The 23962-nt window shown below is 32.8% G+C and overlaps 1 protein-coding gene across 6 annotated transcripts in view; it reads left to right on the forward strand.

Moving 5' to 3' along the window:
* AGFG1 (ArfGAP with FG repeats 1) overlaps positions 1–23962 on the forward strand; it is a 112333-nt gene that overhangs the window by 77313 nt on the left and 11058 nt on the right. For all 6 annotated transcript variants that reach the window (XM_077155333.1, XM_077155334.1, XM_077155335.1 and 3 more), the window contains 6 exons: positions 3298–3413; positions 6869–7031; positions 8022–8175; positions 17019–17138; positions 19264–19473; positions 22639–22819. In XM_077155333.1, the coding sequence (XP_077011448.1) occupies positions 3298–3413; positions 6869–7031; positions 8022–8175; positions 17019–17138; positions 19264–19473; positions 22639–22819 (944 nt within the window). The remainder of the gene's footprint in view (positions 1–3297; positions 3414–6868; positions 7032–8021; positions 8176–17018; positions 17139–19263; positions 19474–22638; positions 22820–23962) is intronic.

Here is a 23962-nt window from a genome sequence, read left to right on the forward strand (position 1 = left end):
TGCATTATTTTATACACTTCTTTCCCCCTTTTTGGTCAGAAAGGCATTGTTGATCCCACAGTTGTCAGGGCCAGGCTCATCCTTGGGAGTCATACCCCATTGTTGTCAGGGAGACTTTCACCTGTGAATGTCACATCCCTTAGAGTAATGATTTTCCTTGCTGATTTGGACTGAGAGAGAGAGACCACATCTGAGCAACTAAAGAGGTTTCCTGTAAGCAACTCTTAGGCAAAATTATAGGTAGTCTTAGCTTCTTCACTATAGAAAGTTTACTTTCTTGAAGCTTAGAGGGGTGAGCCTCTCCAAGAATATCAACTAATTCCATCCCCTTGTTCTGTATTATTGACAGCACTTTTTGACATGAAAAAAGTTAGAAAGGACATAGCCCAAAGATCCTTATAGAGTGGGAGAAGTATCACAGAAGAAGGAGAAATTGTAGCAGAGAAAATAGAATTTAACAATTTAGTATGAGTGTTGAATCACTATATTGATATTTCTTTTAGCCTCCAGTGTTTTGGAGCAGGTAAAAGGAAAAATCTAAAGATGTGGAATCGTAACCCACACCAAAGTAGCTGCTTGTTGGAGTGTTTGAAAATTATTGCTTTTTTTTTTTTTAGTATATATATATATATATATATTATATTTCACAATAAAAACATTAAAAATCTGAGCAATGAAAGATGACAGTTAATCAACTTTTCCATATTAAAAGAGACTGAAGATCCGAGGCAGTTATTTTTTTTGACCAGGAAAACTTTTTCCTTTTATGATAAAGGACATTATTTAGGACAATTGTTTAATCTGTGAAATAGTGTAAATAGTGTAACTCTTAACTTCCAAATTTTGGGAACTGTGCTGTGGTTACATGGGAGAGAATGCTTTTATTTTTAGGATATACACATTTAGGAGAAAATTTTATAATTTTAAATGAATGAAATCATACAGTATATACTCCTTTTTGTTTGACTTCTCAGTCAGCATAATTATTTTGAGACTTATTTTTGTTGTTGCTTACATCAATAGTTTGTTCCTCTTAATTGCTGAATAGTATCCCATTTTGGATATTCCACAGTTTGAATATCCATTCACCTGTTGATGAATATTTGGATTGCTTCCAATTTGAATTATTACTGATAAAACTGCTTTGAATATTCATATACAATTCTGAGTATAGACATATGCTTTTATTTTTCTTTTGTTTGTTTTTTGTTTTATTTATTTATTTATTTTATAATTTTCCTTTGATAAATATTTAGAAGTGAAATGGTAGCCAGGTCATATGGTAAGTACATGTTTAACTTTTTAAGAAATTACCAAACCATTTTCCACAGTGATTGTATTCTTTTACATTTTAGAGAATGCCAGTTGTTCCACATTCCCACTAAGATATAATGTAGTCAAGTATTTTTATTTTTAGCCATTCTAATAGTGTCTATGTAATGGGGCCCATTGTTTTAATTTGCGTTTATTTCATGACTGATGCAGTGAAACATCTTTTTACATGTTTATTTCCCATCTGTATATCTTCTTTGGTAGTGAAGTATTCAAATCTTTTGCCTTTTTAAAAAGAGATTGTGTGGTTTGTTCCAATCTTTAATAATTGAGTTGTAGAAGTTTATGTATAAATATATATATATATTCATATTCTGTATTCAAGTTCTTTATATGTTTTGTAAAAAATGTTTTTTAGTTGGTAGCTTTTTGTTTTTTTTGATGAGCAAAACATTTTAATTTTGATGTATTCTACTTTATAAATGTTTTATTGATTCTTCATTTATTACCTGACTTCTTTGTGTCATATTTGAGTTCTGCATCATTTCATTTCTCCTTTGATTTTTCTAAAAATGTTAACTGTCTCTGATTCTCATTTTTAAGCCATTAGTCAATAAAGTTATTGTTTATGATTCTAGTGCTTTCTGTTTGCTCTTTTTGGTTTATTTTTTTTAATTTATTTTTTATTATCAAACCAAAACAACATACAGATATTAACATCCTTAACATACAAGCATTCTGTGCATGGTGTATAATCATTGGCTCACAAAATATCATCACATAGTAGTAAAAAGTGATTCATCACCATGGTCATTTTTTTAGAACATTTGCATCCCTCCAGAAAAAAAAAAAGAACAAAAAAGAAAAAACTCACGCATACCATACCCCTTAAACTTCCCTCTCATTGACCACTAATATTTCCATCTATTCAGTAGATTTTATTTTTGGTTCATTTTTAAACCTGTGAGGGGCTGTTCTAGTTTGCTAGCTGCTGGAATGCAATATACCAGAAACAGAATGGCTTTTAAAAGGGGGAATTTAATGAGTTGCTAGTTTACAGATCTAAGGCTGAGAAAATGTCCCAATTAAAACAAGTCTATAGAAATGTCCAATCAAAGGCATCCAGGGAAAGATACCTTGGTTCAAGAAGGCCGATGAAGTTCAGGGTTTCTCTCTCAAGTGAGACGGCACATGGCGAACACAGTCAGGGCTTCTCTCTCGGCTGGAAGGGCACATGGTGAATATGGTGTCATCTGCTAACTTTGTCTCCTGGCTTCCTGTTTCATGAAGCTCCCTGGGAGGCATTTTCCTTCTTCATCTCCAAAGGTCGCTGGCTGGTGGACTCTCTGCTTCGTGGTGCTGCAGCATTCTCTGCTCTCTCTGACTCTCCCATTCTCCAAAATGTTTCCTCTTTTATAGGACTTCAGAAACTAATCAAGACCCACTCAAATGGGTGGAGATGTCATCCCCTAATCCAGTTTAACAACCATTCTTAACTAAATCACATCAACCAGGAAGATCATCTCATTACAGTTTCAAATATGCAGTATTGAATAGGGATTATTCTACTTTTATGAAATGGGATTTATATCAAAACATGGCTTTTCTTAGGGGGCATACTTCCTTTCAAACCAGCACAGGGGCCATAAAATTGATTCTGGTGCATTTCCTCTGTATTGTGGATAAGGAAACTGAGGTTCATAAAGGTCACATGACTTCAGTAATGGTTTGCAGTTTATGATCATGCTGAGCTTCAAAAATCCAGATCCTTTTAAACCCTGTTTTGCCGCTTCATTTCCTATGAGATCCTGTTTTTTTGTACTGCTAAGATTTTATTACATAGTGCACTATTTAGTTCCTTCATTTGTTGCCTCTTCATTTCTTGTTTAATAAATATCCTCATTTGAGGAAGTACTAATAAAAATACTGATAGGTTGGTTTTCTGAAACAATCATAATTTCCCCTTAAATTTTCATTAAATGAATATGTTGAGTTTAACAGATTCTTTTTTTTTAATTTCCAAAGGTCTGTAAACAGATTTGGTTAGGATTATTTGATGATAGATCTTCAGCAATTCCAGACTTCAGGGATCCACAAAAAGTGAAGGAGTTTCTACAAGAAAAATATGAAAAGAAAAGATGGTGAGTGAATGAATAGTATGTATTTACAGTAAAACCTCTCAAAATCACATTAATTATGAATTAAGTTAGTGAAAGGAGACAGGGAGTAGAGAGAGAGTATCATTACCTTTCGGTTTTTTATTGGATTTGGTTTCCAAAAGCTTTACTTCTACTTAATCACAACTCATCTATGCCTAGCAGCAGTCTTTTTGTAATAACAATTACCAGCTCTTTTACCTTTTTTTTGAAAGTTAAGGATTTCATTAATCCTTCCCTAGTCCTGTTAATTTCTTTAGACATTTGTAGTTCTACAAAACCTCCTTTCTTAAAATATTTATTTATTTATTTAGCAAATACTGAGTATATTCTGTATAATGGGCACTCAGGTTCTGGCATAATCATCCATCTACTTAATTGCCTCTTGCATTAAGTTTTGCTCAAAATACTCCTCACTTCCCACCCAAGAAATCAATTCTCTAAATTGTTAGGGAGTATTGATAGTCCTTTAACTGAATTCATCAAATGTTAGTTTTGTTAAAGAAGTTAAAACAGAATAGGGCATAGAGCTAATAAACCCTTAAATCAAAATATGCACTCTGTCTGCCAAATTAGTATTCAGCTCTTTAGATCTTGTCATTTTCAGCTATATGAGCATAATTTTAATATAGTTTACTAAGACTCATTAACCATGAGTTCTTTTAGTTTATCAGTGTTGAACCGTACATATTTCCTTCTTGGGCATTGAGAAGATTAAGTCACAAAATAGAGTGAATGTAAGTAGATAATTAGGAAGTTAAAGGCTTCTTGTTTCCCTCAGGAACTGTTATTTTAACCCAAAGAATGATATATTCAGAATTCTATTTTGATTCTGAGGGAAAACTTGCTATGTTCTATTTGGGAATTTATCTTTACCATCAATCATTAGAAAAAAGTGGCTCTGACTTGTATGCATTGCTGAACTCTGAATTCCTACTGTTCTCTAGAATGGACTACTTTTTCCAAAGCAGTACTGTGTTCATTGACACTAGATGAATAAATATTTTAGGAATGAAGAGAGATAGAAACAGATCAGTAAAATTTTAGTACAGAAAAGAAAATATTATAAAGTGGGACAATAGTAAAAATAGGGAGTACGAAAGATTCTCTTAAAATGAAGAGTATAATTACTGTTTTATCATTTTAATTATTAATTTCCTAGATTTTCTGTCTTGTGGTTAGAATCTTTCTCCTTAATATAACACTTAACCTACCTATTGTTTTCCCCTTGTACCAGCCCAGAAAATTAGTTTGGTATAAATACTTAGCTAATATTTATATATATATATTTTTATTTTTTTGCATGGGCAGGCACCGGGAACCGAACCCGGGTCTCCAGTATGGCAGGCGAGAACTCCACTTGCTGAGCCAGAGTGGTCCACCCCTTAGCTAATATTTTTGATAGTTTAAAACCAGCTAGCAAGAAAAAATTCATTGTAGATAACAGTTGAAAAGATTAAAATCATAAATTTCCCCTTCACTCTCCATCACCAGTAGAGCAATGAAATGGATTTTTAATATGCCTAAGTACTATCCAACTGCAGTTTCTCTAAAGATACGTCCTGTAGGAGACTATGGTTATACCTGCAATGCTGCTATTATAATCGAAACTGATTTTGGAATTGTTCTTTTGAACAGTTCTCAAAATCACTTTATATGTTATGTAAGGTTACTTTCTTTGAGATGTTTTTTTTTTTTTGAACTGAAAACTATTATTTGGTTTTATCCTTTGATAAGACTTGGCTGTAACTCAAGAATTTATATCCGTAATAATATGCTGAGTATGGGGAAGCATTACTTCCTGTATTCATTCTTATATTTACCCTTCCTCTTCTTGTTTACAGGAAAAAAAAACAGTTTTATTGTTTATGATTATTATATAATTGGGAGCTAACACTGTATACAGGAAACTAAGGGATTTACAAATGTTAACATGTTTAAACCTCATAACAGCCCTATTTCTGTGTAATAGATAAGTAAATCAGAGCACAAAGAGTAGAAGTAGTTTGCTCATAGTGTTACAGCCATTAAATGATGGAACTGGGATTTGAACTCAGGCTGTTTGCTCTTGGAGTTGTTACTCTTAACCATTTCTTGTTTTCTTACTTGATGTGGAGATCAAGGCTGGTAGGACAAAACTCAAGAATATAGAGAGTGAAAGCTCTCACCCAGTCCCACCCCTAGAGATTATTATTGCTAATATTTGGGCATTTTATGTTTACTGTCTCTCGTTCCTTCCTTCATTCCTTTACTCCCATTAATCGTATTTACATAATGGGCTCAAACCTGAAAGACAGTTAAAATCTTATGGGCATCTCTCCATGTCAAAACAAAGAACAGCTATGTAGTATTTTATTATACAAATTTTAGCATAATCCTTTTAAATAACTGTCTCCCCATGAATGTTTAATTTGTTTCCCAGTTTTCAGAAATTCAGAAGTGCTACAGTAGATATCCATGTTTATTTATCTGTGTGTATGCGTCCAACTCATTCCTACAGATAAGTTCTCTAGTGGTGCTATTGCTGGGTCACAGGGTATACCTGTTGATATAACAGAAAATTTGTAAAGTTAGCACTCAGATCAAAGGTGAATGTTTTATTTGTAATCTGCATTTTTTTTAGGTTACAAGTGTTTTCATATGTTATTAGCCATTTGTCTCCTTTTGTGAATTGCTTCTGTTAATTTTTTTTTAATTAGGTAGTTAATCTTATTCTTACAGATTTGTAGTAGGTCTTTTTTTATTGTTTTTTTTTTTTGTATGCTGTATGGTGAGGTCACATTTCATTCTTTTCCATACAACTGTCCCGTTATTGCAACATCATTTGTTGAACTTTCTTGTGGAGTGGAGGGATTGAAAGTGCATGGTCTGGGGATCGAACCCTGATCTCATGCAAGGCAGGTATAATAGGCCTTTATATTTAAAGCTTTTAACTGTAATATAATACTTTCTCTACCTTCTCATCTGACTCCAAATATTATTTATGATCTTTAGATATTTTAATTTTTAAAAATTAAAGTACAATGGCCTGCCATGCCAGAGACCCAGGTTTGATTCCTGGAGCCTGCCCATGCCCCCCCCCCCCAAAAAAAAAGATTTTAAGTGCAGTGATGGCTAGCTAGCTATTCATCATAATGACTGAACTGGAGGTCCTCAGTTGAAAAAAGAAGCTATTTGTTAATGTGTTTTTATTCTTAGAAGACCTTAAGTAAATAACTGAAGCAAGCTTTGTGGTTAGCCCTTTTTATTACTCTATTTCTGAGTGTTTGAATTAAGTGTAATCTTACACCATCATAATTCTAAGTAAGAGAATTTTAAAGTAAGCTTACTGTCATAAACAGTCTCATACAAAATTAGAGCTAAACTTAAACCATTTTGGAGTTTAGATATCCCTACGTTTTGATTAGTTAACTGCCTGTTATAATTCTCATATGTTTTAGGTATGTTCCACCAGAACAAGCCAAAGTGGTAGCATCAGTTCATGCATCTATTTCAGGGTCCTCTGCCAGTAGCACAAGCAGCACACCTGAGGTCAAACCACTAAAATCTCTCTTAGGAGATTCAGCACCAGCACTACACTTAAGTAAGGGCACACCTAGTCAGGTGAGTAGTCTTTAAATACTTGTGTGGGTTTCTTTCTACTCAAAGAGGATTGAGTATCTTGAATTTGAGAATTCTTTAAGAAAGCAGCATAACTGTGCATGCCAGCAGCATTATGTTCTAATGGTTACAATGCATTGAGGATTGTTGCTTAAGTATTTGGAACGTGCATGTTTTTGTTCTTTAGCTATTGCTAATGAGAGTTTCTTTGATTCCTTCACAGCTTTGTAAAGGTATTCAGGAATGATCAGCTATCTGTTATATAGCATACATTTACATGTTAGAACAGTATAGCCTCTGTGATGTACTTTAACAGAAAAGGTTTTCTTAAGTAGTAGAATTTTCCCACATACCTGATTGTGATACATACGTATCATTAAAGCACACGTGGTTTGCATTATATATTATTTAAAAAAAAATGGAAGAGACTGTAATCTTATCATAATTTAGTGCCTGTTTATATTCCTGCACTTCATTATAGTTAAATAAGCCACAACAAGACTGTCACTGTGCAACGTTGCAATCTCTGACCTACAAAGAACATTTCTGAGGCACAGTATTGTTTGGATTACAATCTTTTTTAATAATGCATAGTAGGACATTTACAAAAGTTACTGTTTTATAAAAAGTTTGAATGAAAAAATGTAGAAAGTGGTTAAGTCAGTATACTGTAATTTTTCCCGTGCATAAAGGATGTGTCCTATAAAAGCCTTATAACAGTCTTACCAGTAAGTCTATTATGTGCTTGTGGCATGAGTTTCAGAACCTGTTATAATTGCATTTCTGTGCATACAATTTAAAATTCAGAGATTCTTTGGAAATAAATGTTGAAAGATTATGCTTTTCAGAAGACATCAAAGTACTAAAAGCTACAGATAAAAAATTATATGATATTTAAAATGTGTTTTAAACTTGGTGAATTGGAGATAATTTTATAGGAAAACTTTAGCACATCTGACTGGAAACTTTTTATAGCTAATATGTGGTTTATAGTCTCCTGTTGTAGGTCGCTCTCAAGGGCAGCAGCAGGAAAAGAAGCAGTTTGACCTTTTGAGTGATCTTGGTTCAGATATCTTTGCTGCTCCAGCTCCTCAGTCAGCAGCAACAGCCAATTTTGCTAACTTTGCACATTTCAACAGTCATGCAGGTAAGTGTTTTTCCCAACATCTTTTGTCAGAGATGTGTTCAGTGTGCCAAGATTTGTTCATTCTTGATTAAACTTACATATCAATAAGCATATTTTGTTGAGACTGCTTGATCAGCCTTAAACCATGTATGTAACTATATAACCCTTTTGCGTTTCTTTTTTTAAAAATATTTTTATTGACAAATCTTCATACATATACAGTCCATACATGATGTACAAACAGTGGCTCACAGTATTATCACATAGTTATGTATTCATCATCATGATCATTTTTAGAACAATTGCATCACTCTAGAAAAAGAAATAAAAAGAAAAAACTCATAGTTGCCATGTCCCTTACTGCTCCCTCTCATTGACCACTAGTATTTCAATTTACCTAGTTTATTTATTTAAATCCATACTTTTTTGCTCCTCTGTTCATACACTGATAAAAGGAACGTCAGACACAAGGTTTTTACAATCACACAGTCACGTTGTAAAAGTTGTATCATAATATAATCATCTTCAAGGTTCAAGGCTACCTGGAACATAGCTCTACAGTTTTAGGTACTTCCCTCCAGTACACCAATACATCATAAACTAAAAAGGGATAACTGTATAATGCATAGGAATAACCTCCAGGATAACTTTTGACTCTGTTTGAAATCTCTCAGGCACTGAAACTTTGTTTCATCTCTCTTTTCCCCCTTTTGGTCAAGAAGACTTTCTCAGTCCCATGATGCCGGGTCCTAGTTTATCCCGGGAATCAGGTCCCACATTGCCAGAGGGATTTACATTCCTGGGAATCATGTCCCACATAGTGGAGAGGGCAGTGAGTTCACTTGCCAGATTGGCTTAGAGAGAGAAGCCACATCTGAGCAACAAAAGAGGTTCTCTGGGGGTGACTCTTAGGCATAATATTAAGTAGGCTTAGTCTGTCCTTTGCTGGAATAAGTTTCATAGGAGCTCACTTATTGATGTGGTTGTGCCCACTGCTTGCGAGGATATGAGAAGTTATCCAAATGGGGAAGTTGAATATTTCTTAATTTCTCTCCATCCCCCAAGGGGGGGCCCAAGTAGATTATATTAATTCTAGATACTGACATGACATCTTTTGATGGAAAAAATGAGGAAAAACTTTTTCATTATATATATTTCTTGCCCTTTCTTTTGGAAAATTGCTAATATTCAAAAGTGACCAGATAATATAACCTTTATGTGCTTATCACTCATGGCTAATCTTGTTTCATTTATAATTCTACTCATCTTCTCCTCCCATGTTATTTTGAAGTAAATTTCAGATATAATATTAGTTCATTCTTAAATGTTTTACATATATATATGTATAAAACAGAAGAAGTTTTAAACACAACCGCAATACCATTATTATGCCCTAAAATTTGTAATAATAATTCATTAGTCACCATTCAAATATCTGGTTGTCTTAAATTCTATACATATACATACACATGCACAGTTTGAATATAAGGTTCACAGAAGGTCCATGCATTGTAATTATGAAATATGACTCCTAAGTCTCTTAATTTATAGGTCTTCCAACCCTTTTTTTCCCACTGCAGTTTATTTGTTGAAGAAACTGGGTCATTTGCCCTGAAGTTTTCCATCATCACTTTGCTGATTGTACCACTGTAGTGCCCTTTAACAAATTTCTCTGGGCTCTGTATTTTTTCTAAATTCTAAATTCATAAAATTCCTCTGGGCTTTGTATTTTTCCTATGTTCTGAGATCACAGAGACTTGCTCAGTTACAGGTGCTTGTTGGAGGAAGAGTGAAGGGGTAAACGTGGTACTTAGAGCTTAAAATGTATCTGCTATGTGATTGTCTTTCCTTTTGCAATGTTAGCTGTTGATCTCAATGCCTTTATTTATTTTACAAAATGGCAGTCTTGTAAATTTATCATTCCTTTATTTATCAGCTGAAACACTTCTTGGAAAAACTTTTAGTTACTTAGTGTATAGAACAATCAGATAAAGAATAACTTAGTCTTTTTTTCTTATTTACTAGCTATCATTCTCTAGCATTCTCTAACGGTGACCTTTTTTTTTAATAGATCAGCTTGATTTCATAGATTTAATCATTTGATACATTTCAGTTCATTGTTATTATTACCCTTAGTGATATTCAGATTTTCCCATTTGGAGTGGAAATGTCTTCAAGCTGGTTCCTAAGTCTTTTTTTTTTTAATTGTGATACATAACATATATATATAAAAAAGCAATAAACCCCCAAATATATTTTAAGAAGCTGTTAAATAACAGATTTTAAAGTTTGGTGTGCATTACAGTCCACGATTTTTCATTTTCTTTAGCTGCTCCAAGACACTGGAGACCAAAGCAAATATATCAATATAATAATTCAGCAGCCATACTCATTTGTTAAATCCTATCTTTGTTAAACTCCTCCTTCTCTTTATATAATATATACATAAAAGCAATAAATTTCAAAGCATATCACAGCAATTAGTTGTAGAACAAGTTTCAGAGTTTGTTATGGGTTACAATGCCATAATTTTAGATTTTTATTTCTAATTGCTCTAAGGTACTGGAGCTTAAAAGAAATATGAGTATAATGATTCAGCACTCATGCTCATTTGTTAAACTTGACCTTCTCTGTATAACTCCCCCATCACCTTTGATCTTTCTCCTACTCTTTTGGGATATTTGGGACTATGCCATTCTAACTTTTTCATGTTGAAAGGGGCTGTCAGTGATATGAGATAGGGGGATGGAATTAATTGATGCTCTGGAGAGACAGGTTCCTCTGCATTTCAGGACTTATCTGGTTCAGGGACCCATCTGGAGGTTGTAGGTTTTGGAGAGTTACCCTAGTGCGTGGAACCTTTGTAGATTCTTATATAATGCCCTAGGTATTCTTTAGGATTGGCAGGAATGGTTTTGGTTGGGTTTTGGCAAGTTATGATAACTAGCAGTGTCTAACTGAGGCACGCATAAGAGTGGCCTCTAGAGTAGCCTCTCGACTGTATTTGAACTCTCTCAGCCACTGATCTTAAAAGTCTTTTTTGGGGGGGAGCATGGTCTGGGAATCAAACCCAGGCCTCCCACATGAAAGGTGAGCATTCTACCCCTGAACCACCTGTGCACCGTGGTCCTGAGTCTTGATATAACCAGTATGGTCTTTGGACAGCTTTTTTTTTTTATTCCCCAGATTTAACATGTTTATTTTAAAAGCAGATATTTGTTGTAAAGAGCTTAATGTGCTCCACCAGAAATTAGAAATTTTCTTTTTAATGGATTCTCATACCTCCTTACCTTGGTTATATTTAAAAATTGATTTTTGAGTTACAGATTTAATCAGTTGTGGGTCCTCAATTTTAATAGAAACAATGCAGTAGACGGAAGCATCATAATGTAGTGAAAAGAATGAGGGCTTTGGATTCAGAAAAACTGGGTTCAGATGCTGACCTTGCCACTTATCTGCATCCCCTTGAGCATGTTACTTAACATTGCTTAATTTTCTATACTATACAACACCTATGACAACTTCATAAGTGGTGAGATTCAAGTGTGTGATTATGGATTTCAGGGATTTGGCATGTAAAAGTACAATAAATATTGATTTTCTTAGTCAACGTTATATGCACACACACGCTACGCAAATATGAATGTGTACATATATATGCATACACTTGTATGTATATTTATGTATCCGTACGTGTTTAACAAAAGTAAGTTCATAATCTATATAGAGGGGTTTTTTTTTTGTTTTTTTTTTTTAAAACATGGGCAGACAATGGAAATCGAACCCAGTCGCCAGCGTGGCTGGTGAGAGTTCTGCCACTGAGCCACCATGGCCTGCCCTAGATAGAGTTTTTATCTTGTTTTGATGTTGGATCTTAACTAAGGTTCCCCAAGTGGTTTAAACTTTATTTTGAAGTAATTTCAAACATACTGGGTAGTTGCAGAAACAATAAAAAACCCTTACAGAGAACTTACCCATCCATCCAAGCCATTTATCTATAAATATTTGAGAGTAGATTTTATGTGTGTGTATATATATATATATATTATGCTCCATGACCGCTTAATACTTTCATGTCTATTTTCTAAGAACAAAGATATTCACTTAGTAACTGCCTTAAAATACAGGTATCAAGTCAGGAAGTTTAACATTGATATAAAACTTTTATAGTCTGTCTGTATTTGTGGAATCCTTTTTACTGCCAGGAAGCTTTGATTTCATATCATAAAATTCACCCATTGCATTTGTGAGTGATTGATTAAGCATCAAGCCTTACGTTAGAACACTAAAATATATATTCTGTAATTTTGAGCATGGTAGAAACCAGTGCCTACAGCCTATAGAATTGATTTCCTATTTGTATTCTATAACTTTTTTTTTTCTTTAGTCACCTGTGAGATTGTGATGCTATTGTTTTTTTGCTTTTTATTTCAGCTTGATCTCTTGCTTGTAAATTTAGATAATGATCATAAAAAGTATATCATTTATATACTCTCCCCTACTCCCCCAAAACATGCTTTTTTGAGCTAGTTTGAAAACTTGTAGAAAAACTGCTCATCGGCCACATTTTTTTCTAGCAAACATTAAAGGAACTTTTTGTTTTAATACTGATTAATAAATGTATTTTCTAAGAGCATGCTTCAGAAAAAAATTACGATGTAGTCGACACATGTTACTGTGTGCGCATGCATGCGTGTATGCTTGCACACACGTGCCCTTTAAAATAAGATCCTGGAATGAAGAAAATCTCTTTTTCAGGAGAGATTATACTGAGAAGGAAAGGAGGATCAGGAAGCTTAAGTTGTTGAAGCTATAGTAGTACATTTCCTTTCTCTTGTGTTAGCTGAGCTTCCAAAGCTCAGAAAAGCAAGTGTAAAGCAAGTGAGCCTTCCTCAGTTCCTCCTTCCACCCGCCAGATGTGAAGCCAGACAAGAGGCCCCCCCCCCACTCACAGTTCCCACCCGCTGCTTTTGAATGTTGGTAAATAAAATTGGTGGAAAAGTCAGTGTATATAAAGTGATACTTTTGTAATTTAATAATATATTCTGGATTTTCCTCCATTTTAAGTTTATTGAGATATACTTTTAAATTGAAGCCATACCATGTTAAATAATTTTATATTTTTCTGGTTAGTATTTAACAGACTATTGTAAATTTTTAGCCACGTGAGCAAAAAATGGTTATCATTCGAAAAGTTAATGCAACTTTGTAGAATAATTGGCATCATGAACTCATACTTCCGATAACTCCTTTAAATGCTCTTTGGAAACAATTGCCATTAATTTAAGTTGTAGAAAATGCAAAAAATATTTTGATCATTTGATAGCAGATGGTAGATCTTAAACTATTTTGTCTTTTTTTTTCACATATGGAAGAAATGGTAGAGAGTATTGAGTCTCTGAGGAAATAGTTAACTGCCAGTAGATCTGGTAAGGTTGCCTAGGAGTTTCTTAACCTGCATTTCCTTCTTATTAATGAATGACCATCCAAACCAACTTTATTACTTCATTTGGCTTTTAGTTCGAGTCCAGGAGAATAAAATATATCTGCATATTGCAGTGAAAACCTGAAAAGTACTCATTTATTTTTCATAAAGTTGTTGCCATGTTTTGATGGTTTGCCTTGGAATAGTTTTAAGTGTAAATCTGTGTCGTGGTTTGGTCTGAAATATCTTTTCCAGAGCCTTTGCAAGCACTGTGAATCTTTATTTTTCTATATAAGTTCACAAATAAAGCCATTGATTATTGGGTTCTCACCCTGAAATTCTTATTTACTTTTTTATAAGTATTCTCACATATTTTTATTAAGTAATTTTATCTAAACAAATTGACATGACAGATGGAACCTTTAATAGCAAGTGATAATTATGGAGGTTTGCCAGTCTAGTTAGCGTTATTTTGTAGGAAAACTTGTTCTTTTGCGTTGCAGATAGATGAGCAGCTTAAAAGCCAGAACTGTCTTTACCCTTTGTATAACTTTCTGGCTAAGGTAGTTTGGGGTCACCGGTGTGTTCAGGAGAAATCATCTTCTGCAGAAATAATGCATGAACATAGAAACATAATTTAGTAATCATTTTGCCATTATCACAAAACATAAAAGCTAGAAACTATCATTGATTTTTGTTGCACCATATACCAGGAGTCTTAAACTCAAAGACTGCCACCCAGGTAAACTAATGAGTGGCATAACTGTGTGGAAGGAACTGTGGTGCCCTTTTTAAAGAGAAGCAAGAAGTCTTGTTTGGTTTAAGATGAAATGCCTCTTTTTAAAATATTGGAAATTGATGAAAACAAACATGTTAAATGTAGATTTCTCTCCCTATGATATTTATTGTAAATTAAATGAATTTAGTGTACTAATGTTATATGCTGCTACATATTCTATATTATAAACTATAAATTGACTTAAGTACCTGATTCCCATTTCTACAAGGGATAAATATATTTCAAGTGCAAAACAACTTTAGAAACACACCTTTTGGAATATAACCCACTCTAAATTTGTTAACTTCCTATGTTTTCTTTTCATTTGGTTTATGGTTGTATATCTGTAATACGTATTTTGGCCTTGAAATCATTTTACTTTTTAATAGACTTTTTTCTGAGCTAAGTTTTTCAAAGCTTTTAAGTTATAGAATCATAATGCTGTATTTGTGAACAGAGACTGTCAATTGAATCCTCACATTCTGCTAGTTAGAAAACTGGAAGAGCTTAGAGGAATTGAGAAACTTGCCTAAGACTGTGTTATTACTTAGGTTTGGATGAAATCTTCTGATTCTTAGCCCCAATTCTGTTTTCAATAAACTGTACTTGCTTACTGTTATTTTCAGTAATGCTAAACGGTAACTGAACTTGTATAGATATTTCTAAGAAATTTTTTTTTTTTTTTTTTTGGCATGGGCAGGCACAACAATTGAACCCTGCCTGGTCTCCAGCATGGCAGGCAAGAACTCTGCCTGCTGAGCCATTGTAGCCTGCCCAGAAATTCATTTTTTAATTATTATTTATCTATTAAAATTATTTCCATTATTAGAGTAAATTGTCAACCTAGAAAAAATTAAATTTTATCATGTTAAAAAGAAAGACAATAGACTGCCAAGGTATCCAGAAAATATGTGATTTATATTGCTGAGCACTAAGTGATCTTTTAATGTAGTTACATCTGGGTAGTAGTTGAGAGATGGGGAAAGATTGTGCATAAAAATTTTCAGGTACAAAGTCTTAGTAGTGATATGTGGGCATTGCACATTTCAGAAGAGCTAGAGGTGAAGATATAGGAAAGCAAATGGCACAGGTAAAAGGTACATTTCGTCACAGTCTTTCAAATGTGTACAAAACAGTCATTCTATAAAATGCTCTTAAGTTTTCCTGAATTTCTTCCTAAAATAGTGTTTAATATGCTGCTTTCTTAATGGAATAATTTTTGAGTAATATTTCTTTTTTGTTTACAAGTAGAATATCCATTGCAAGTGCTTGGCAAATTTAGGCAAGCAAAAAGAAGAAAATAATGCTTATCTGAGTTAACTAAAGTGCAAATTTTTAACATTCATGATGATAACATTTTTAGTTTAACAAAACTAAAGTGTATCTGGAATTTATTAATCTGTTTACTTTGTCAAAACCATCTCCAGATGATTCAACATTCTTTTATGTGATTTTTGTGACTGGTTATCTATTATATGATGATCGATTATATATCTAAGCAATCCTGTACTGGTGACAATTGAATTTCTAATTGTTTCACTAATATTGTTTGTGTTATATATATCCGCATATATACACAAACACCCCACATTAAAAACATATATACCACAATAAAAAAAATTTTTACACTTATATTGTCTAACCATATATATATATATATATATATATATATATATATATATATATATAGCCATTATGTTTGCAATATTATTTCTTTAGGAAAATTCCTTGATGTCGAATTTCTTATAAAGTATTTGAAGTGGTTGTCTTTATTATACTCACGACATTTAACCTTTGAAATCCTTTTGCACGTGCTTTTCATTCTTACCACTTAACATTCCCTTTTTGCATACTACCCTCTTCTTATTCTTATCATATCCTTTAAAAATTTCTAATCCACTATCTGAGTCTTTTTAAAAAAAAAAACTTTTGAATTGTTTCATTCATTCATTTACTCATTTTACATTTAGGGAAGACTGGCATTTTGCTTTTAGGTTAAGTACTAAGCAGGAGCTAATAACTGTCTTTTTCTCTGAATATGAGGTATGGTTATGATACAGTTTCTGCTTTTTTCATTACTTCTTAAATTTTAGTATGTGTTTAAAATGACAGGCTTTTAATAAAATGAGGATATCTTGAATTTCTTTGGTAATCATGTCTTTGTTATGCATTCATATTTTTTTCAATATTATGTACCATATTTGTAAACTTAACAAAAAGAATATTTTAATAATATAATTAAACCATTTTGTATCATCATTTTAGGTTTTTCATAACTGATAAAGTAGCTCAATACCATTTATTTAAGTCACTGAATTTTCCAGAATGTATTGTATTTCTTAGACTGCTTTACTGTAACTCATATATTTGATGCCTTTTGTTACTAGATTCACTTCTTGAGTACAGTTTCTGAGATCATTCAGAGGGTTTTGTGAAAAAATTTATCATTGCACAAAGTGTTTTTGGAAAATTCTAGATACCCTTTACCATTTCTTGAAATTGGGTTAAGGAAACACTAATAAGAGATGTAAGATCTGATTTTTAAATTAATTCTTTAAGTTGTGATATATAAAAAGTTCATAAAATTGTTAAATTCATTTGTCATCTTTTCATTTATAGTTTTCACATTCATTAACATATCTTGTTCCTTACCATTTACAGCTCAGAATTCTGCAAATGCAGATTTTGCAAACTTTGATGCATTTGGACAGTCTAGTGCTTCGAGTAATTTTGGAGGTTTCCCCACAGCAAGTCACTCTCCTTTTCCGCCCCAAACTACAGGTAGAGCTTCTCAAGAATGTTTGCTTTTAAAAACAAAGTAAAACTCTCTAGATGTAGTTTTAAAAATTAATCTAAACTTAAATTCTGTAATTACCTGATTTCAAAATAGTTCTATCTTACAAAGCTCTGGGGAAACCTGAAATCTTTATTTTTTTTATGTGTTTATTTGTTTTTCTGATCTTTGGTATGTTGCCTAATTCATAATATACATTCTCCTTTTCCTGCACATGAATCTTCCTTAAATCTCTCATATATTAGAGACCCTGATGTACTATAAAAATCTTTGTAGGTTCCTGTACACATTGATTTAGGCTGATATATATAATAAAGCAAGCCAATTGGCTGCTTCCATAGATTTAAAAAGGCAACAAGCTTGAGAAAAGTTTTAAATATAATTAGTCAAGAGTAGATTATTTAATGGCTGCTCTGATCCACTTGAAAATAGTTTTCTCTGCAGAATTTGGCCTTTAAACATTGAACACTCCTATGAACTAATTGTCTTCAGAAATTCATTGAACACTTGTTTAAATGTTTAGTTGATTCCTTTCAACTTTCAACTCTATGTATTGTCTTAAACCTTTTTTTTCTACCTTCAATTTTCTTTCTTTTTTCCTTTAAATTTCACCATTTACATTATTTCTGGCTGTCCAGCATTTAGAATGCTTTCATCTAGCTGCAGTTTTGGTGAATTTACTTCAGCTTTTCTTCTCCAGGTTACCCACAGTAAGTTCTATTGTCAAATAGGTGTCTTTTACTACTTTGTATCTTTTGCACCACATTATATGGGATTTTCAAAGGTAAATGGCCAGTCATATTTTAATGGTAACCTTTCATAAATTCTCACTTTTACTTCTTTATTACTTATTAAATAACCCAGTGGTATACAATAAAATAATAAAATAAATAAAAAAATAAAAGTTTGTTAGATAACTCAGTTGTTACCACTTTAAAATAAAATTGTTCATACATGTTTTGAAAGCTTAATATCTACATTGCTTGCTAGCTTCTTGTAGTAGTTCACTAACTTGCAAATATAAACACACATTTCATAGTATTAAGTGAAAACAGACTTTAATTCCTGAATGAGATTCATCACTATGTGTTTTTTTTTTTTAGGATGTCTAAAGAACTGATTGGTAGAAGGTGTGTTCTTTCTCATAGGGGGTGTATCCATTCTGTTTTAAGACATCTATACATATCTATGACTTTAAACTATAAATGTATATACTATTCTGATTGCTGAAACTGAAGTTTAGAAATAAAAAACTAATATCTAAAAAGTGTGGGATCAAAAACATAAAATCACATATGCTCCCTTTAGTCCTTTGATAGTACTTTGAGAGCAATTTTTAGAGTATAGGACAGACTTTAAAGACTAGATCTATACCAAAGTGACCATTAGGTGACTTGTGCTTTATAAAGTCAAATTTTGCTATAGTATTTTAATTATTTGTATATTGTCTACTCTAATTTTTATTCTTTGAACTACATGATAGGGCAGTAGACATCATGGTATTGTATGCACATTAAGTTATTATGTGCAGTTAAATAATATCCAATATGTCTTCAGTTGAAATAAGTAAAGTTCAGCAACCACCTTTTAAGAAATTATGAATCTAAATAAACAGTGCATCTTAAACATTGTTAGTCACTAGCCCTGGGATTTGTTTAAATCGTGCTTCCATGGAGCTGTAAAAGCTTGACTCTTCCATGTAAGATACCTTGCATCTTATTTTCAGAGTCTCTGTTTAGAAAGAACTAGTAAAATGTCATAATTAGTACATAGCTGGTTCATACTTTACGTCTTGTAAAGTAACTGAGTCTCAAATCAGATAGCATGAAGTTACTCTCCTATGAAATACATTTTTCTCTCTCTAGAGTAGGTAATTAAACATTGAAACATGTTTCCTCCAACATGTTGCCTGGACCTTTGAAAATCTAGTGTCACAAATTATAAAAAGTGAAGTTTAGAGGATTAAAATTGAATGTGATTTGGCAGTCATTAATTTTAAGGTTGTAGGATTGCTTATAGGACACTTAAATTAGCAAGAAGTGATCTTACTATCTACCAAAGAATATTGGGATACGTTTTGAAAATTCAAGTGTTCTGTTTATTTTATTACAGGTGGAAGTGCTGGATCAGTAAATGCTAATTTTGCTCATTTCGATAACTTCCCCAAATCCTCCAGTGCTGATTTTGGAAGCTTCAGTACTTCCCAGAGTCATCAGACAGCATCCGCTATTAGTAAAGTTTCAACGAATAAAGCTGGTCTACAGACAGCAGACAAATATGCAGCACTTGCAAATTTAGACAATATCTTCAGTGCTGGGCAAGGTATATAAATTTGTATAATAAGTAGTGCTCTCACTTTGGTTGTGTTCATTAAAATCTGAAGATATACTTTCCTGAGTTGTATAGAAATTTTGTCTGTAATAACATTTTGAGTACATTCATGATTATTTGGCACATTTTAGGCCTGAAATGTTTCAGATTCCAATCATTATAATCCTTCGAAGCATACTATAGAAATTTGTTAATAGTACTAGTCAATATCTAGCTGTTGGCTGCTGTCGTTTTGTTTCGTTTTATTTTTTAATGTTTTTTCTTTAGGTTTCCTGGACACTCAACAAGGTCTTCAAATGTTGGAAATTACAAGTTGGAAAATGCATTCGTACTTTGGTGACTCATAATTGGAAGGGTCACATGGCTTAAATACTTTTAAGAAATTTGGTAGTACAGATACATTTAATGTAGAGTAGTTTTTCGTGTTCACTGTAGTAACCACAAATAAAACTGAAACTGTGCTACTCTAGAATGAAATCATTCCAAAAGTAGTAGTTGAGTCAAAGGCAATTTCCAATTGTATATTACTGTTCATTTGCTAAAACTATTTAAGATTCATTTTCTTTGTTTATTTTTTTAATGGACTATTCAGACATTAAAATGCTATGAGGATAATTTCAGTTGGTTCTGAACATAGTACAGTTTATGCTTAATTTTGTAGGTATCTGTTAATTTCCATTTTAATGAATTATCTTTTTTTAATTAAAACATAATAGAATAGATGAACAAACTCCATTATGCTGCAGTCCATATTGTGTCTGCTCCTCCCTGCCCTCCTTAGGTTTGGCTTTAAATCCTACAACTTTTTTTTTTTTTTAGAGAAACGGGTTTATGGGACAGTCATGCATAAAATACAGGATTCCCATACACCACCCCACTACTAATACCTCTCATTTCTGTGGAACGTTTGTTACAATTGATGATAGCACTTTTTGTAATTGTACTATTTTTTTAAATAGTACTTTTGTTATAATTGATGAAAGCTTATTAAATAGCAGTAGTAACTATTGTTCATGGTTTACATTAAGTGTATTTTCCCCATATACCACCCTACTTTGCTGTAATTTATGAAAGAACATTCTTATACTTGTACTATTAGCAATAGTCCATCATCTACAATAAGATTCACTGTGTTATACAGTCCTTTGTTTTGTCATTTAATTTTTATTCTGTTAACATATACGATCCAAAGTTTCCCCTTTTAACCACTTTCACTTATACAATTCAGTGCTATTAAGTACACTCCCAATAATGTGCTACTGTCACCACCATCTGTTTCCAAACCTTTACAATCAACCTGAATGGAAATTCTGTATAAATCAAGTATCAAGTCTCCATTTTCTTACCCCAGTCTATCCCCTGGTAACCTACATTCTAGATTCTAACTCTACGAGTTTGCTTGTTCTAATTAGTTAGTATCAGTGAGATCATACAATATTTGCCTTTTTGTGTCTGGCTTTTTTCACTCAGCAAATTGTCCTCAGGTTCATCCATATTGTCACAAGCATCAGGACTTAATTCCTTTTTTTTTTTTTTTTTTTTTTTTTTTTTAGAGAGAGGGAGGAAGGGAAGGAAAGACAGAGAAGGAAGGAAGGATGGAAGGAAGGAAGGGAGGAAGAAAGGGAAACATCTTGTTTTTATTATATTTTGTTTGTTTGTTTGTTTTTTTTACATGGGCTGGGGCCGGGAATCGAACCGTGGTCCTCCGGCATAGCAGGCAAGCACTCTTGCCCGCTGAGCCACCGCGGCCCGCCCAGGACTTAATTCCTTTTTATAACTGAAGTATATTCATTTCAGTATTCCAGCCATACCCATTATCAGGAAATACACGTTTTTTTTTTTTTTTTTGGTTCAGTTGTATTCTGACTGTTAAGTGAAATTAAAGGTAAAGTTGTATCCATTGACCCTTTTAGTTACCCTTACTGATGATCTTCATTTTATCACACTGCTACAAGTTACTCTCTCCTGTCTTTTCCTTCATTGTAAAGCCTCACAAGCATAATAGCATGTTGCCCCTTCAAAAAATACTTAGAGGCAATATTAGGACCTGAATCTAGATTTTTTTCTCTGTATATCCAGAATTCTTTCCTGAGAGAATTTTTTCCTGCCTCATAAGGAGAGAACACTTCATGTTTGATTAAAGAAAATAGACAATTCTTTAAGAAAATAAGCTTTTATAGTTGGTTTCCTACAATGGTCAATTATTTATTTTAATACTTTCGAGAAAGCCTTGGTCATGTGTTTTCAAATGGTAGAAAACCACAATCTGTATCCTATTCACAAAACCCTTAATATCAGCTGCAAGCTAGTGACTTACAAACTAATTTTTTTAACTTATAGTTTTAAGATAAAACAATGGAGAAAATTTTTATTTTGCCCTAGAATGCATGCTTTAATGTTCCATTAACAAAGTTTACTGAGAAGTTATTTAATAGTTTCTATAATGAATTTTTGAACTATTTAATATCTTAGTATTTTTTTTAAAAATTGATCATTTTGAAAGTATATTCTTATACCCAATTTGGTCTTGAGGCCAGTATTTTGCCTATAAAAGCGTATGGTATAGAGGTAAAAAGTTAGACTGGATTTTGCCACCTGATCTTCGAGCCTCAGTTTTCTTGTCTCCAGAATGAGGATAACAGGATTGACCTCATGGACTTGTATTATATGTATTGCATGTTGAGACATTTAAAATATAGTCATGTACATTGTAAGTACTCAGTAAATATTTCCTTTTATTATCTCTGATTTTTTTTTGTCATGGGAAAATGATACTATTAATAGAGTGTTTGTATTAGATCCAGCTTTTTATGAATTTGTATATTCATCTGAGTGAAATGCACCAATCTTAGAGATGTTAATGAAGCACTTTGAGGATTTCTTCTTTATGCATAATCTAGACATATTATTAATGCAAAGTCTTAAGTTTTTGTCACAGAATTAATAATTGTTTTTTCCTCAGAGGTGAGTATAGCAACTAATATTGTCCAGTATTAGCTAGATTATATAATAGTTCAAGACTTGAGAATCCTGTCTATTTAATTACTTAGCTCCAAATCCCTTTTAAGTTGGTCTGTGTTTCAAGGCAAATATTCTTGATAAGTTGGAAGAATAACTTCGAATTTTTGATGTAATTGTGTTTTTGTTTATTCCCAGGTGGTGATCAGGGGAGTGGCTTTGGGACCACAGGTAAAGCTCCTGCTGGTTCCGTGGTTTCAGTTCCCAGTCAGTCAAGTACATCCTCAGACAAATATGCAGCCCTGGCAGAACTAGACAGTGTTTTCAGTTCTGCAGCTACATCCAGTAATGCATATACTTCCACAAGTAATGCTAGCAGGTACCTTGTCTTAGTCAAGTTCTGTGTTTTATGTTGAAAGATCATTCAACTCTGAAGCATTAATGTGGTTAAATAATGACTCTGGGTAGCTGTGGTTTGGGGGAATAGTTTTTAAATTGTTGAATATTTTTGTAAATTTGTGGAAACTGAATTTAATTTGCTAATTAAGATGTAATCCTTGAGTAATTGCCATAATTTTATCTTTTCATTGAAGGATGTATGTATTAGGGGTGTATATATATTTTTTGAATCTAAAGTTTTTTCTTTTAGTCTTTTAACATTAAAGTGTGGTTAAGAGTAAGTGCACATCTTAAAATAGTTAGATAGATTTCATAGTGCTTATTAGAGAATCCATTTAGTGGTCAAATTTTTACTTTTTTAACATATCATTTTCAGCCATGAAGGCTAAGTATTGCAGCCATAGTTGTAAATACGCAGTTTTAGAAATATTTGCAGCGTAGCCCAGCACTAGTTCTATAGCTCTTCATTGTTAATAGTGGAATTTTAAGTAGACATTTCTGTTTCTAGGTTTGAATATCTCCGTGTATAGGAATTTTTACAAGCAGGAAGTCCTAACACATGTTAAAGACATTAAGGTTTTTAAAACTCTTCCAGCCTTGACTTCTGTATCTTAAAGTTAAGAAAACAGATCAGAAGAGTTAGGTGACTTACCTGCATGGTGCTTTCTTCATTTCTTTGTATTCCGTGCCTGTAGATTTTCTCCGTTTCTTCTGTTGTCCCAGTAGCTTTTCATTTTCCTTTACCATCTTTTCTAGGAAGAAGTGGTAGTCTTGTAAAATTGTTTGTACATTATTTATATCTTTTTTTCCCTTTATTTAGTATTTCATATACATAATAGTGGATTTTAACAAAGTTGTCATAAAGTTTGGAAACAGAAATAGGTATACATAGAAAATTATCTATTAATGCTACCTTGCGATAAATTTGGTTCATAGAGTCTATGTAGTCCATGGAACATTTGGCAGTACTTAAGACCCTTTCAAGGTCTGTATGGTTAAAATAATTTTCATAATAATTCTGAGAGTGTATTTGCCTTTTAACTAAGTTGTCATTTGTATTCATAGTGCACAAGCAGTGGCACTGCTACTAAGTCATCTTCTTTACCACTACACATTTGTGCAG

This window comes from Tamandua tetradactyla, chromosome 3 (assembly GCF_023851605.1).
Source record: "Tamandua tetradactyla isolate mTamTet1 chromosome 3, mTamTet1.pri, whole genome shotgun sequence".
In the NCBI taxonomy this organism is placed as follows: Eukaryota; Metazoa; Chordata; class Mammalia; order Pilosa; family Myrmecophagidae; genus Tamandua; species Tamandua tetradactyla.